Genomic DNA, 17817 nt, shown 5'->3' with positions numbered 1-17817 from the left:
GGCGCCATCTGGCTTTCCTCTCGCTTGGGAGAGCAGACTGTTCTCCCAAGCGCGTGCGCCTCGCTCTGCCTCTTCGTCTTGCTCGCGCTTTAACGCTCCTCCCCTCCCCCAGCACAGAGTGCATCGGTGACCGCTTGTCTTGTTGTCTTTGAGACCTCAACATTCCAGCTGATCTTCTAGATGATCCTTTTTCATGTCATTGGAAAGGAACCTCTGGAAACCCTACGATTGAGATGTGCTTCTTCCGTTTTAGAGGTAATTTTAAAATGTTCCTGAGTCTTGCCTCTGTGCAACTGTTCGGTATCTGTGACGCTGAGGAGTGCGTGCCTGTGTAGTATCCTGGCAACTGCCGCGCATCTTGCGAAGAAGTTTTGTGCAGCATCATTGGTTGTGCACGTGACATGGAGGAGTGTTTCCCTATGTGGTCTCCTAGCAAAGTCAGCGTGTCTCTTGAAAATACTTTGCGCTACATCATTGCTTGCCTGGCAGGCCGCACAGTTGCGTCCCCCCCTCCCGAAATATTGTGGCACAAACCTGCATCCACCAACTACGTCACTTCCAAACTACAGCTGGCATTTGGGTACTTATTGCAGGACCAGCGCTGTTTGTAGCATGTCTGCATTGTTGCCAGGCAACAAAGAAACATGTATATTATTTTTAATTATACTTTGCGGCTCGGGTGCAGGTGCCTACTTGTTGGCCAGACAATGAAGAAACTTTTTTGTTTTTAGGACTTGTTGCGGAATGTACCTGCGTCCTTGAACTACCTCACCTCCAAACTACAGCTGGCGATTGGAAATCTATATTGTGACGTGCACACACACGTTTGCATTTTATTTTCTTCTCTTTACCTGAGGGTGGCAAGTGTTTACATAACAAGCAGTGTTGTGGCAGTGGCATCTAGCATATTGTGAGCATTAGCACAAGAATATTCCTGGAAGACTGTTGGCTATTGTAGAGATATGGTTTGCTTTTGTTGATTAAGGTTCTCCTTTACAAGTTACTGCTCTGTACTGGTACCCAGAGGAAGGCCTGTGCAACAGGTATCACCGAAAAGGCTTTAGCAGCTCATTGGCTGCCTGACTAAAACAATTGGAGCTTGTTTATTCAGCAGCCGTTCTTCCTGTGACTGTATCACTGTTGCATCATTATACATGTGTGTGTAGTTGTTTATATTTTCTTGCAGGTCTCAACATCTCGGGTATCAGGTCAGATAAAGGTGTTTGTATGTGTGATATTTGGGTGTAGGTGCTGATAGTCTGCAACTTCATTACAGGAGATATATATTTTAAGTGGGTGGTGTTTTAAAGGCTAATAATTTCTTCTTGCAAAACATTTCAGCACTTCCATTGTTTCTCATGTCACCTGGCGAACCTCCCATACAATGGCAAACATAATGCAAGGTTTTCAGTCACTATGCTGGTGTATGTGGTACGTCTCTTAGTGCAGAAAGGAAAATGTCTTTGTTGATGCATTGTCTTGAACCTGAAAGTCTAGAGGTATTTGAGCACCTCTGTGGTTTGTCTGACTGTGTCGCTGACAACTCAAATGAATATGAGATCTGTGTAAATAAACTTGACTTGAATTAACTTTCCAAGATGAGCACTTTGTTGGAATGATATCACTATGGGAGTAGGATGCAGCGTCAAGGTGAATCTGTTGCACAATCCATCACTGAAGTGCGCAGGTTAGCTGCTACCTGTAAGTTTGATGCCTTTAATGATGAGCGATTGAGGGATTAGTTCATGCTGGGGTGTACTTTAGAAAAAAAAGAGAAAGTATGTAGCAAAAGGACAATCCTTCCTTGCAGGAGGTGCTAACGATAGCCAAAACGCATGAGAATTCTAAGGCTTGTGTGGAGGTTATTCACAAAGAAGCCTCTTTTTCTGATAAAAGTGTACCTTCATTGGTTAAGTTCAAGAGAAATCATTCTGTGAGAAGTTTCACTAACATCAACGAATTCAGGCAATATGAAAACTTTTCTTGGCAAGTGATTTTGGTGTGGTAACTCGGGTCACATGGCGAATAACATAGATTTTCATGGCTGGAAGGTTGTGTGTAAGAAATTTGGTCGTATTTGCCAAGTGCTGCAAATCAAACAAAGATGGGGAGAAGATAAGGGAGGTAGATTGTGATTATGAGGATGACGATATTGAAGAAGTTGACATTCTCCAGGTGAAAAAAACATTCTACTAAAGGTCCTTTTCGACGTAATTCTGGTTAATGACTAGCCCTTGACAATCCTATTTGACTCTGGTGCCAAACACTAACACCTAAGGAGTTTTATGATCAGCATCTAAAAGGGACAGTGACATTTTGGAGATCGGACATAAAACCCAAAAGTTATGGTGGTGAACCCATATAATTACTTGGTTATTTTTAGGGGTACCATACAGTTTAAGGACAGACTCATACCAGGGAAAATCTATGTCTCTATAAAAGGAGATTCCCGTATCAGTTGGTTCCACCAACTTGATTTATATGTTTACTTGGATGATAATGAGAATCCCTCAGTGCTTGTTAAAGAAATGTCCTCTGTCATATCTGTATCTGTGGGTAGTTATGAATGGGTGAAGGAATTCCCTGAAGTATTTTCAAGCAAATCGGAATGCCTTAAAGATTATTTCAACTCAATAACAATAAAACCATATGCGTAACCAGAGGTGGCTCAAGTGAGAACGTCCCTTTACTTGGGAAGGATAGTATGAAAACTGAACTGGATAAACAGGTCAAAAGTGGCATATTAGAGGAAGTGGAAGAAACGGAGTGGCTTGCTCCAGTAGGAATAGCCAGGAAAGCTAATGTTGTATTCTCTCAATGGGCCTGAATGCTTTTCATCTCTTGACCTGACATCACGTTATCATTATGTAAAACGGCATCCATCATCCCGAGTTGACGGCTTTCATTACACTTTCGGCACCTTCAACTTTTTTAGAATGCCCTTTGGACTAATATCGGCCACTTCTGATTTCCAAATGGCAATGGAGTGGTTACTTGTGGGCATTGAGGGGCTCAAAGTCTACTAGAACGATGTCTTAATACTTAGGTCTAATCTGGATAAACATGACCGCAGGTTGTGTGAGCTTTTGTCAAGACTGCAAAGTAGTGGCCTAACCTTTTACATCGAAAAATGCATGTTCAATGTCACTGAAATTGAATACTTAGGTCACATGGTAACATCATTTGGCATCAAACCAAAACAAGCATTTGCAATGCAATAAGTCTCGCATTTACCAGAGTTTGAGCTATTGACATTGCAAATGACTATACCTTTTATTTTTGTTTTCGTTTTTAAAACATAAATAATAGGCATTGTCATTTACAATGCCAATAGCTTAAACTCGCCTAAATGCGAGTCATATTGCATTGAAAATGCTTGTTTATTGTTGCATCTAGGCATCATAATAGGCCATACTGCCTCTGTAAGATTCTACGATCTGTTTCTTAAGAGCAGCCAAAGGAGGCATAAGCTTCATCTTTCAATGAGATCAAGTTCCTAAGGGAATGACGGGATGTGCTGGATTTGCGGCTAGTGGCCAAGTAATGAGTGTTGAGATCAGGAACTCTTCCTTCCCTAGTGGGTACTATGGGTAAATGGGCTGCTTCTTATTGATTTTTGTTAAGCACCCTGGTAATTTTCAGCACGAGGTCTTGCAGTGCCACATTGTAAGGATAAGTGGAAAGGAGGCAGTAACATTCTTGAAACCCTAGTCTGTTATCTGGTCTGTGTCCTCAAGAGATGTAGGTAATATGTCAGAGGGAGGAGCATGAGTTCAACAGCCAAGAAAAATCCCTGATGAAGTCACTTAAAGGTTTGCTCCAGGGCATGATTACCAATTCTGAGAAAATCGAATTTTGAGTCACAGATATTTAAACTATGCATTATAAGATGTGATGAGATTCGAGTAGGCTAGAGAAAATTGCAATCGATATTCATATATCTGGAAGGGCACAAGAAGGTGGATTTCTCGCCGCCTTAAGCTAGGGGCTTTCATCAGTATACAGTGGGTAGTCTCTTAAAATGGGAGACAAGGATTGAGGCATTGGACAGTGCTAGTAGAGTATTGCAAAAGTGGGTCCCGGGAGTCCCCTCCTCGGTGGCGGATGGCGATCTGCAGATAGTCATGAAGAAGGTCATCAGTAACTTGGGCTGTGAACAGACGCTAATGGAGAAGAGCATGCTGTAGTGGTGAGTGCATTTTGCCTTCCACTGAGTGCTCTAAACTGGAACCGAATTAGGGTGTATGGTCCTGGTAAAATCGAGATCCTGTAATATTAGAGGTTGTATATTGCTTGCAGCTGTTCGAAAAATGGTGTGACATTTGAGGAGCGGTGGTGCCATTTTGTCTTGGATGAGCCCTGAGGCACAGGTGAGAAAGGAAGCACCACAAAATGTAGAGCGAGAAATGGCTTGGGGAGCAGGGCCAGGGTTCACAGCTTCGCTTCAGCACCGGGACACTCTGAATGCTTGTTGTGGGAACAAATCCTTGGTCTCTAGAGAGGAACAGGCTTTCAAGCCTTCTTGGCAGAAGTGAAATGAGGTCTCATTTGTTTAATTGGATCTCTAAAACTGCTTGGTGTGGTGAGATGCTGAGTTTCCTGCGCAAGAGGGATGGGAGCATTTCCTCCAGTAAGAGAAGTTTGTAGGTGGGTGAGAATGGCGAGATGTCTTAAGTTATTGGCTGAACTTTATCTGAATGCCCTTCGTCTTTACCTGAAACACACTACAACCCCATACATCCAGTTTTGGAGGGTTGTCTATAATATGTATTGTCAAATTCTGTGAAGTTGAAATTTACTAGAAGCACGTTTCTGAGAGTCGGTGATATGCTACTTGTTTGCAGCAGCGGTGCGTCCATTGGGGCGTAGGGGCGTAGCCCCCCTAAGCCTGGTGGACGCACCTGCGGCTGCGACAAGAGACGCATGACAGACACCAAATAAAATGAAGCGTAGCACAGCGCTTCAATCGGGACAGACACGATGTAATCGGGACTCGGGAGTGCGCAGGGGGTGGGGCTGGGGGTAACCTGGGTAACCAGTAACAACAACAATAACAAACACCTTGGACTGCGCAAGAGGCATTCAGGGCAGAAACTTGCCCGCGCATGCGCTTTGCCGTCGATTTGACCAGCACGGACCGAAGGGGCCAGGGGGTGCGTCTTTACCCTGGCCCCGTTGATTCAGAAGGCGCCAGGGCGAGGAGTCTCTATGCCCCCCCTAGCCAATCCTGGCGCTTATGAAGCGCCAGGATTGGCTGGTCCACGGCGCTGAAGGGACAGGCAATTCACTATTGGATGCCGCGCTGTCGATTCCGATTCACGTGCGCGGTGCGCGCCGTGACGTTGTTAAGTTGCAACTCCATTAATGGATGAAACTTTTGCTGAGACGTGCAGCAGCACTACTGACTTGAAAAGGTGCCAGCACTGCACGTGTAAATCAGATCTCCCAGCGCCCTCTGCAGCGCCATCAGGGCCAAGTCACAAGCGATGTTTCATCGGCGACACAACCGCACCTTTCACTTGCAGGCTATTTGCTTGCATGATATGCGGATTGCGCCGCATAGAGTACAAGTAAGAAATCCCGTACTGCAGCGGAGGGCCGGTTGCTCTGCTGGCTGCAGAGGAAGCATCCCCGGCGGCTGCAGGAAACCGCCCGGTGTCTGTAGGAAACGGCAGCCCGGTGATCCTTAGGTGACAGAGACAGATCTGTCACAAGGAGCTGGGGGTGGGAGGGGAAGCCAGGAAGCCTGCCCTGGAGAGCCCGCAGCCGCTGGGGAGGAGCCGGCTCTGCTGCCGAGACCGTGACGGAGAAATATAAAGGGCAGCTTTTAAAAGTGTAGCCGAATATCTGAACATGATACAGGTACAGATCTGAAGTGGGTAACTGGGTAGAGCTGGGGGAGGCAGAGCAGAGGATTTAAAGCGGCAGAGGGGCAGATCAGAAGAGGTAGGTGCGCAGATCTGAAAGAGGTTCAAGGATCTATTGGATCCCAAGGGACGCTCTTGGATGTGAAAAGAGGCGAGGGGCATTGGGGCAGTTTAAAGGGGCTCAGGGCAGCGAGTACAGTGGATGGAATTACATGAAACTGGGGAGTACTTGAGAGTGCCAGGGGAAATCCTGATTACTACCACAGGGCAGATATGCAGTGTTCCAGAAAAGAACCCAGGAGCACACGGTGCATCTGAAGTGCGCCTATGGCAATTAAAGTACAAGGGCAGATGTGAAACGAGGTCGGGCCTATTTGAAGGTGGTGCAGAGGTAAGGACACCTTTTAACACGGTATTGGGGCAGATCTGAGGGCGCTACATGAGCACACCATAAAGGGGTGGATCTGATGGGGGTACAGTGGCAGCTCTGAAGGGGGAAGGCCCTGATCTGACTGAAGCAGAGACGGATCTTCAGAGGCCGGGTTAGATCTAAGAGGGGAATTCATTGGAACTCTCTTATGTTTTATTACTTGTAATATTATGTATGTATTTTTATGTGGACCAACTAGGAGTTTCAAATTTTTAATATATATTGAATTGAACTAAGAGGGGAAGGGACAAACTCGGATGCGCTGAGACGGATTTCTAAGGAACAGGGCCTCTGGGGAAAGACCGGTCCTCAGGGGTAAATAGGGTAGAAACAGCACTCATGGGGGCAGGAAAAGATGTTTTGGGGGGCATAGACACTTCTCCAAATACCTTGGGCTTAGGGACATATTTTCAGGCTGAAGGCAGCTCTCGTGGGCAGGGAGAGGTCTACAGGCTTCTTCAGAGACTGACAGACCCTTAGTCCTTTTGTCCTCTCCCCATCCGTGGGTTAGTGGGTGAAGGGAATGGAGAACGCTCAGAACCCTCCTATTTGGACCGTTCCTGTGAGACAGATGGGGGCGCCAGAGGAGCTCAATGGGTCCCAGAAGGGCAATGGCCCTCTCCCCGAGCCAGGGAAACAACTCCCTGCTAAGGATGGGTTCTCTGACATTTTTACAGTGACACTTGACGAGGGTTCCACCCTTCCCAACCTTCAGGATCAGCTCGCCACCCTCAATGTAGCACTTTCCAACCCAGGTACTTCTATACCCACCTTGGTAACAGTGCCACCTGTGCCTGGCACAGTATTACCTTCCTTGGTTACAATGCTGCCCACCCCGAATACAGTGTCACCTGCCCCGGAGGTCCATGGAGGCACGCAGATAGCCCTGCAGGAGGCAAGCTGCCCAGAGCATGGACTGCCACAGAGTCGCTGGTGCCAGGAAGAGTCGCGACCAGTGTGCCAGCAGTGCCCGTGCCAAGACCACCACACCAGGGATCTGGAGCAGAGCGCCAGCAAGATCCGGGTAAGAGGGCATGGAGCTCAGGAGTGTGGCATGGTGGGGTGTCAGCGGTTCTGGGGCAAGGGACATGGGTATGCATGGACAGAGGCAAAGAAAACCCCATAATTGAAGCAGAGGAAATGAAGAGTGATAAACAGGCAAGGAGGCAAAGGACAAGGGGAGTGTGCAATAAGCAGGGTATCAACGTTAGTGGTTAGGCTAGATCCCAAGGAGCTGCAGGGTTGCCGGAGGTAGGACCACACAAGCATCAGAAGGGCAGCAGCTGGGATTGTAGACTATGGCTTGTGAGTGATGCAGGTAAGAAGGCAGCAGGAGGCTTCATATGGATGTGACAAGGACAGATGGGGAAGCTGGAGCCCTAGTTGCATAATCTTCAGACGGTCAAAGGGCTAAGGGCAGGGCAGCGTCTTAGTAATGTGGCCAGTGGACGTGTCAGGAGTCACTCTAACTGGAGTTCCCCTTTCATTTTATTAAAACAGAGTGTTTGGATCAAGCATTAAAGCCATTTGTTTCAATAGAGATTGTTTTGGAGAGGGTTCTGTGGGCTTTTAAATAAAACTCTATTCTTGGTTTCGACTGAACCCTTGCTTCATATTTATTTTTAAAGAGGTCATGCATGGCTAGCATAAAATGTATTATTTGGCCATGTCTCCTTACTTATAAAATGAGGTTATGTGGGAAATATTTAGTTGTTACTTTTCAGATATGTTTCTTTTTTTCTTTGACTATGAATCCACACTCTTCTTTAACATATTTATTTATTTGAGGAGTTTTTTTAAAAGCGCGAACATGACCCATCAGGGTATTAGAACGCTGAAAGAATAGCAGGCAACGCATACATATAAAAAAGAAGCAATCAGTGATAAGTAAGAACAGAAAAACTGCAAAGTAACCATCGGTTAGGTAGATTCATGATCCGGAGTTATCTACATGAGAATCGTCCAGCTGCGGTCCTCAGGGTTGTTATTGGAGAAATGTGTCGATCAGAAGCCTTTGCACTTCTTTTTTGAAGGAGGTCGTGGGGGGGGGGGTCCTCATTACGGGTGGCTGTGCATTCCATATTATAGGGGCTAAGCCAGAGCAGGACGGTTTGTACGTTTTCTGTTTGTTGAGCTTCTGCGGTTTCAGCAATAGGGAGTTGCCGCTTCTTAAGGAACGACTGCCCCCGACAGCCTTAGTTTATTGGCCATGTACGCAGTAGTGTTGTTAGCTTCTCTCCTAATGCTCCAGCTCGTGGCCATCTTTCATTCAATATTGCAGAAAAAACAAGTTACTTACCTGTACACTGTGATTCTCCTCTATTGATATATTTCATAGTTTCACATGACACTCTCTCTCCTCTCATTATAGGAGCTCGCCACATTGGAGACCTACTTTAGATTACCTTTAAACTTGTGCTGAGAAGTCTAATGTATGGTGGTCCTTTAGGGGACAAGTGACTCAGTAGCTGGCTGGAGTTTGGTTCTTTCGAAAATTATGTGAATTGGTTAACAATATCACTTGTTTAAGCTTTACTGTTCAATGCTTCACTTTACACTGTCTATTGCAATTAGGGCTCCAAGTTTTATGTTATTGTTTTCTGGTTTCCGTCTGTATTTATCCATATTTATTATGGGTTTTGTGATAAAAGTAAAGCTGAAACTGCTATATTTCCACATTTATTTCACAAATAAATATGCAGTCATGCTTGAATGCCTGCCAGGTTTCAGGAATATGAAAACCCGCAGAAGAAAAATCAATGGCTTATATGAAAATATGCACATTTCAGTATCAGCCTTGTGCATATTTACTGCTGTTTAAGCCTCTTTATTAAAATTCCCTTCATTTTTAGCCCCTTTTCCTATCAATCCAAACAGTTATTGGCCTGGCAGTCAATGCAAAGTGTATTTAGAACCACTCAAAAAGCACCAAATTTCTGTTTTTATTCACATTTAAAAATAAATACAGACAAGAAAATAAATGGTTTTCTGTCTGTATTTATCTGCAAAAATCAGTAAAAATGAAAAACAGGGAGTCTTATTTATAATTACCACGGGACTCCCGCCTTGACGACAGGGAAGATTAAAGCATTTGAATTCATGAAAGATAACAATTCTGGCGAACCAGAGTGTAGAGGTTACCTTGTTTTTTTCATCCACCCTGTAATGTAGGTGGCCCAGACATTCAGTTAATTAGTTCAGCCCCCTAATCAACTACAATCTGAGATAAAATCAAATATAATTTGTATGTCTCAACATTAGCATGACATTATTTATAAACACTTGTTTGGGGGTAGTGCACATACATGTATGATATCTGGGATCCTACAGCACTACAACGGTACCTTGACTTCGATGCCCAAAGTTTAATTTCATAGGTGCCGTTGTGAGAGAAGGATTAGATACCCATGACCAGGGTGATGTCTAAAATTCCCTATATGTTCTCACAAACTCCAATGTAATATGTTGTGACGTGCCATGTTGAAGGATGTTTGGATGGCAAGGATAGTCTTTCCACTGAAGATGTCTGCCTGAAGGATAACATGGACATAATCACTGATGATTCTTTGTGCGATCTTGATACTTTTTGTGGGACTGAGTCTAAGAGCTGTCGTGTAAAAGGTCATATATTCAGGGGGAGTGTTTGGGGTGTGACATCCCCAAAATATTTGCATTCTTGGCTTGGTATTTTGGTCTGGAGGCCTTGAGTCGGGTCTGCTATGTCTATATTTGTTCTTCTCGTCATCCCAATTTCACTATGAGGTTTTAACTTCTTAATTTTAGATCAGAACCTTCAATATAAATATTGACCTGTATACCAAAAAAGTAGTAAATCTGCAGCGTTTTCTTTTTTCTTTCCTTCTTCCTTTCATCCTCCATCCCTTCGATTCTCATCCACTGTTTCCTTGTCTTCTTATCCCTCCTCCCCCCTATTTTCCCTTTCCTTTGACCTTATGTCCTTACATCCTGCTTTCTCAAATTTGCTTGAAAATGCACGATTTTTCTTCTTTTTTTCAAAATTTTCTTGGGGGGGGTAATCCCCCCAAACCCCCCTTTTGGGGTTCGGCTCGCTCGCTGCGCTCGCTCGCTACGGTGCTGTATGCAAATCACTTTGCGCCCCACGACTTTAAAATCTCACCCACCGCCACTGCTTGTTTGACTGTTCTGCTTTTGGTGTTAAATGGAATGTGCTTTGCAGTATTAACTGCGATATGCTCAATAAAAATATTTGAAACGGAGACAAACTAGGGCTTCTGGGAAGCCACATTGCAGGTGTCTGAGGTAGTGCAGTGAATCCGCAGCTTTTTCAGTTTAAGCAGCGGTGGTGTTGACACTTCTAGTTATTTATGAGCGTTTCCTGTCAGCAGCTCTGCAGAGAAATGCCTGTTAAAAAACAAAAGTTATGGTAATGTTACCAGAGGTCAGGGATGCAAAGGTAATCACAGCAAAGGAACGAAGAGAAAAAGAGATGGAAAGAGAGAGGGCTGGAAGGAAGAGTGAAAGAAAGGACATATGGAAATAAGGAAGAACAGTGGCAAGAAGTAAGCATCAAAAGACTGAAAGGATGGATGCCAGGATGAATGGATGGAAGTGTAAAACAGCTGCTTGGGTGGAATGTTGAAAGTTTGGATAAATGGGTCGATGGATGAAAAGATGTCAGTGGAAACTAGATTGATAAAAAGAGGGTGAAGTGGTGGATGGATGAAAAGGATGGATAGATGAACTCACTGATAAATGGTTGAAAATGAGTGGAAGTATTGATGGAAGACTGTAATGATGAAAGGGTGGATGGAATGGTGGGTTGATGGATGAAAGCATGAAAAGATGATAGATAGGTGGATGGTTGCATGAAAGGCTTAAAGATTTGAGAGATAGATGGAAGGCAGGGCGAAGGGACATAAAATAGAGTGGGTAGGGCTTTCTTGCTTCACTCACCCGATGGTGTTTGAGGTATGTGCCATTGTGGGGTTCATTTAAATTTTCTGGCTACTCCCTTTGTCAGAGGAGGTAAGTGTGATTAAGTCAGAAAATGTTGTTTGTTGTGGGGAAGAACGACGTTGCTGTTGGGGCAACAAAAGGTAGTAAAGCCTGAAAAGCTAGTATATGACTTACAACTTTGTATTGTTAGTATCCTTTTTTTGTAAACAGAGCTGTTCATGTTGACCTGTGCTTGCGTATTGATGTTGATGGTTTGAAACTGGTTGCACTTCTAACGAGTTTCCACTTTTTTGCATCTACTCTACATGTTCATGAGCACAATAAATCATAAGTAAGTTATTTTGGAAGTGCCACATTACCAATTATTCAAGGTTAATCTGTTACTCTAAATACTTTTGACAGCCTCCAAACTACCCCAAAAGTCTTTAGTGAAGTGTAAACACTCATCATGGCATGACTCTCTCACCATTCGAACGGGACACCTTGCTCTGATGAGGTGATTCCAACGAAGGCATTTTCTTGAACTCTTTTGCTGTTTAATGCCAGTGGTGGTGAGGATGAAATACATTATACTATACCATACATAGTACACCTGGTTTCTATATTTGTAATCGTTTTGATGTCACATGCATGCTCGCTTACTGTGATTTAAAGACCTTGCAGAATTGTACAGACCAAGACGTATATTGTGTGCTCTTGCCCCTAGTTTTCTTTTGCCTTAATTTTTAAATGATTTAATTGGATAAGTCTCTGTTGGTAACTACGCTAGGAAGTACTTGGGTAAATCACAGTCGAGTATGAAGAGTTATCTAATACAATTTCAGTGATTTCCATTGACCCATTTTGTCTTACTTTTCACAGATTGGCGAGAGACAACCTGTTTTAGTAACAGAAGAATCCTTTGATTCACAGTATTATGTTGCTCACAACCGCTTCTATGAGCAGGTAAGATATGCAAAAGAACTTCATTCGAGTATCTTGTATTAAAAAATAAAAACTTAGCGCTGACCAGTATGTGGGCAGTCCTATCTACATGCATAAGATAAATATTAGAACGAAGCAATATAGTCTCTATTTTCTAAATTATAGTGGTTAGCATGAATATAGTGATAATCATTAATGTTCTGATCCTTGTATTGAGGCCCCATGTCCTGCTCAAACCTTCAGGAACATCCTCCTCACAACAATGTTTTGCATCTCCTGCAAGGACCCTCGTCAACAACTCTCTAACATCAGGCTACCCAACCGTAACATATCCTACATCAAGGCTCTCATGAAGGACACACATCTTGATCAGCAGGTCCCCACAGCAACAGACCAATCTCCAGTGATCTATTCATAGAATCGCTGATTTCTACGTTAAAACTATACTCCACTTGCAATACTATCCACCACTACCATCTACTAGTGAGACTAAGAGGAACTACCCTTGGCTGAACATCCTTCCACTCCAACAGTTCCTTTTACATCACCTCCTTTCAGTACCCTATGTAGTTTACTGCAAGTCTTGATCTTTTTACCTCTCCAGTTTCTACCTCAGCTCACTACTGCCTTTGTGTCCCTTAGCTAATACTGCTGTAACTATGCTACCAACACCCAAATCATCAAAAAGCTAGAAAATAGGATTAGCTTTATTATTTGAGAGTATACTACTGACTTTCAGTTGTAAACCAGTCCCAGCATTGATAATGATGTTTGTAATTTTGAATATTTATTTTGCTTGAATTGCAAATACTTCAAAATATAATTGTATCTAGGTGTAGGAATAATGAAGGAAGACCTAATTATTTTGGAAGTGTATTACGTAGAAACATTAGCTATTGGAGGGTGTAGAGTTGAATAAGTCAGATATAAGCTTTAATAATACAGGGAATGGACGCATGGTAGGATGGGTGAGGTGACCAGGTCCAGTCGGCATTTGCTAATTCAATAACAACAACAGGGGGAACTAAGGATTATTACCCACTCATCGGTAAACGGTGGGCAATATTCTAGAGACTGGATTGCAATAGGTCGAACTTGAGGCTTGATCTTACCTGCATCAGAGTATCGGGTGACAGATATGTCGGGTCCAGGTTGTTCCAGAGGTTTGGAACAGCCACTGAAAAACATTTGCCGCCTCTGTGCTTTCATTTTATTGCAATGGTGACCAGGAGACATTCTTCTGCTGAGTGTAGATTGAAAGTGGTAATGAAGTAGTTTACAATTATCTCATGCAGATATTTGGGACCTGTGCCTTCTTGGTGGCCGAGAATCTTGAATGTGATTCTGTCTTTGACTTAAAGTTAGTTCAGACTTTTGAGGTAAGCTGCTTCAGATTCATGTTTTTTCCAGTCTGAAAATCAGTTTCCCAGCCTTGTTTTGCACTTCTTTAGTATTGATTCCTAAGGCTAGCATCCTGTGGCATAATGTATTACCATTACTTAGTCTCGAAGTGGCCACTGCCTAGGGTGACTACTTTAATCCATGTCATCACGGACACTGTCAACAGTCCTGATCTTTTCACCTAAAATTATTGTTGTCAGGTGTTTCATTGTAATTAGTTCATTTGAAGAAAATCACACTCTGTTCAATTGAAGAAAAAGAAACTGTGTTATAATGACATGGACTGAGGTGGTCAGCACATCAGTTGCATATTAATTGATTGGACTGGGCCCAGAGTCACTGGAACATGCCGCCTTGCACAGCCTCTTACGTATAACGTTACCTGATCCATAAGTTAAGTGTTCTGTTGGTTGTAGGGCGTAGAACTTTGTTTCCTATTGGTTTCCAAATCTAGGGGTTCTATTGGTTGTAAGGCTTAGTGCTTTGTTCCCTATTGGCTGCTAGTGTTTGGGTTTCCATTCGTTTTAGGGCTTGGGTGCTTTGTTCCCTATTGGCTCCTAGGGCTAGGCTTTCTATTGGTTAGGGCGTAGAGCTAGATTTCCTACTTGTTCACAAAACAAGGGTTTATATTGTTTGTAGGGCTTTGCGCTATATTGGTTCCCAGAGCTAGGGTTTCTATTGGTTAGGTTGTAGGGCTTGGCCTCCTGTTGGTTTCCAGTTCTACGGTGTCTGTTGTTTGAAGTATCTAGGCCTGTGTCCAGGTGTAGGTGGTCAGGTTAAGGGCGCTGTCTGTTTGGGCCAGGAAAGGGCTTATGGCCTGAAATTCGGCACCTCCACCAGTAAAACTACAGGCAAGCAACTACCCAGTTACATCACCTTAATCTATTACTATCCCTTGAAGACCGCCTATCCTAAATAGACACCCCTTGTATACATTCACAAAGTGATCAAAACTACTACTGAACCACCGATATCACTCAAGCCTCTTCAACAACAAAACCAACCACCACACCTACTCCACACAACCTTTCAAAAACCACACCCTAACTGTAAAACAACAAATCAAACAAGTGACAATGTCGCTTGCCAGGAAAAAATTTAAAATCAAGGGAATGAGCGAGCATTTGATCACTAGGTTCGCTCCTTCCTCTGAACACTGCACACCCCAAACCACCATACAACACAGCAGCTACACCACCACCACTACCTCCGACAAAAAGCCCACAACGCCCTCACAGACCTCAACATTATCTAACCCAAAAACCGGCCTAACTGCAAACATTAACCCTTCAATCGTCTCATACCAAAATCCCCTGTGCCCCCCCTACTTTCCCATACTGCACCACATATGCCGCTCAAAGCACTATGGCATGAAGAGGAAGCTAATACAAAAACTAAAATGCTAAATCTTCTACATAGGAGCCATGACCAAAAATCACTTTAACATAACGACGTTGGGAAACCCCTCGGCTGTGTGCCTTACAAATTTAAATAACAACAACATAACATTTTGGATCTATTTGATGTACTCTCAGAAACCACACTATATCTTGTCTTCATCACAAAATCAAGGCTCAGCGAACACCCCCAGTCCCTCAGTAAGCAGGAGCGACCACATCATCATCATTACCATCAAAATTAATTTGTGTATCGTCAAACAATTCAAAGTCACCAACAACTGACAGCAGGAAACGCTCATACAGGCATTGGAAAAAACCTAGTCTTCTACTTACTCAACTCCCATATTGAATAAACGGCAATAAATATGCAACCTCAAGACATTCACACCTTCTATAACTGGATCTCCACGTACTGGAGAAACAGATACCGATAGAGGCCACATCTAGGATTAACCACAAAAAGAACACTACTTGGATTAATGACAGCATCAAAAGAATGAAAAAACATCTCAACATACTACAATGCAAATAGAGAAAATCAAGAGATGAACAAGAGAAAAACACTCTACACCACCAATACAGAGCCTACAGAAGAACATCAGCATCACTAAAAAGACAACACTGCACATGCTTAACTGAATCTGATGGCCCTTGTAGGGAACTCCACAAAATTCCAGCCGAATTCCTCAATCCAGTGTGCGGAAACACAGAAACAATACGATTGTAACACTTCTGTGCCAAAATCTTTAAAGAATTGATCGTAAAAATTGAAAATGTAGAAAATAACACCCTAACACATTGCACAACCAACATAGAAAGAGACAAACACATTCTTCACCATTGCATGCTTTCAGTACCCCCTCAGAGAAAGACTTCTTCACATTATCGTCACGAGCAGACCAGTAGGATTACCTTCAGACCAGGCACCTCCAAATATCCTTAAAGATATCCTTTGCACAACCTGTGCAGATGAAGTAGCTTGATGCATACTCAACAAGCTCCTAGACATAGGTTCATTCTCACCTGAGCTAAAAACCTCCTACATTAGACAGCTCTTTGGAAAAGAAAAACCTTGACCTATCTGACCCATCAAACTACAAGCCTATAACAAGTGGACCATTTTAATGAAAACTATTTGAAAGAGCAGTGTTAACTGAGCTTTCAGAATATACAGAAGAAATGACTAAATGTCAGACCAACAGTCCGGCTTCAGATCCGACAGAAGAAAAGAGTCAGCCATCAGATCCAACAGCCAACCTCTGCACACCCAGATTCATTGTGCACAAAAAACTACTAATCCAAAATGCTGCCTCAAGTCGACTTCTCCGCCTTCACCCAAGAGAATGTGTGACTTGAGTCCGGCAATCACTTCACTGGCTACCCTTAGCTAGAAAGGCAGTGTTCAAGGAACACTGCTTTGTCTGTAGAATCTCCCAAGGAAAAGGGCCATTATACTTTCAAGTTAAATTCAATTAAATAAACAAAACTGGATGCAGCGCGTCATGCTTTCACGACAAGTCATCACATCACCAAGCATAAGAAATGCATAGGAGGCACTGCTTTTTCAGTACAAGTCATCAAGCTCTGAAACTCACTACCTGCCAAGATTTGAAGCATCCAGGAACATATACACGTCAGAAGACAGTTGAAAACATATTTTCAAGATAACTACTTCTCCCCACACCCTAAAATTGAACCCAGTAACTTAATTGCACCTTGAGGTTCTGTCTGCAACCCACAGATCTGGAACAACCCAACCAGCACACTACTTTCTATATCTGGGTAAGATAGGAAAGGCTGACCTATGATTACCCTGGGCATTATATAGTAATATCAATTCATACATAACCCTTCTGGCCTACACTAATACTAATACCATAACTGTCAGCGGTCAACAACCAAGTATAGCTTAATCCTTGTACGCTCATACAAAACATATATGCTACTCGTCTTGTCCATCACACAGTACTGTACCAACCGATAAACCAGTCATGACCAACTGAACAAGCATAGAACAACTGAAGAGCAGTGTCACATACTACTGGCCAACTGGAGGACTCTAATCAAGTCTGTCACTGTAGGTCTCAGTTAGCTCCATATAATGACAGTTTCATTACATCTCACAATGACATCAGACATGGGATGATAGTAACAAAGCCCATCCCGGCAGATCTCCTTCATCATTTCTTTCTCCAACCATGCCTGCCCAGGACCAACATATTTAAACAAAATATGAGGTAGGGACAACCCCGCACAGAAACCAGCTAAGTATACTTGATTATAAGACATACCAAGGGACCTGCAGAGCTGTTCAAAGCTGCCAGCCTACTGAAACCCATATACTGCTTAGCTCTCCCTCACACCTCTTCACCCACCAATCTGCTAAGCTGTGTCCCAAAGCACGATAACTGCACTTCAGTAATCATCAAGCATGACATGCAAACACTTCTACAGCACAGATATCGCTACTTTTCACACCGTAAATGACGCCCTTCTGACCACAGATGAAGATGACGCATGCCTCCTGGTAGTGCTGGACAACTCAGCTGCCTTTTACAAAGTCCGACCCTTATATGCACCATTGAGTCTTGAATGGGATTCACTGGCAATGTCCACTGGTTCTCCGCATACCTTTCCAACCAACACCAGTTTGTCCACATGGGCCCCTTCAGGTCACATAAGATCCCTATTGCCTGTGGAGTCCCCCAGTCTTCCATACTCTGCTTTAACGTCTCCTCTGCTTCAGACATAAAACGCCTCATACACTGCTTGCACATCATCCATACCTTGAGTACTAGGACGTAAGGACGTACCAGAAGGTTAAACTAACCCAGACAAGATAGAATTCCTGTCATTT

General features: G+C 43.5%; 1 protein-coding gene across 1 annotated transcript in view; it reads left to right on the top strand.

Moving 5' to 3' along the window:
• The window catches only part of CDKAL1 (CDKAL1 threonylcarbamoyladenosine tRNA methylthiotransferase), a 2471408-nt gene that overhangs the window by 2335361 nt on the left and 118230 nt on the right, over positions 1-17817 (top strand). The window contains exon 13 of the mRNA XM_078687932.1: positions 12097-12180. Within this exon, the coding sequence (XP_078544058.1) occupies positions 12097-12180 (84 nt within the window). The remainder of the gene's footprint in view (positions 1-12096; positions 12181-17817) is intronic.

The sequence above is a fragment of the Lissotriton helveticus genome, chromosome 4_1 (assembly GCF_964261635.1).
Source record: "Lissotriton helveticus chromosome 4_1, aLisHel1.1, whole genome shotgun sequence".
Classification (NCBI taxonomy): domain Eukaryota; kingdom Metazoa; phylum Chordata; class Amphibia; order Caudata; family Salamandridae; genus Lissotriton; species Lissotriton helveticus.
The sequence above is the reverse complement of the archived record's forward strand: the minus strand, read 5'-3'. Positions and strand labels throughout refer to the sequence as shown.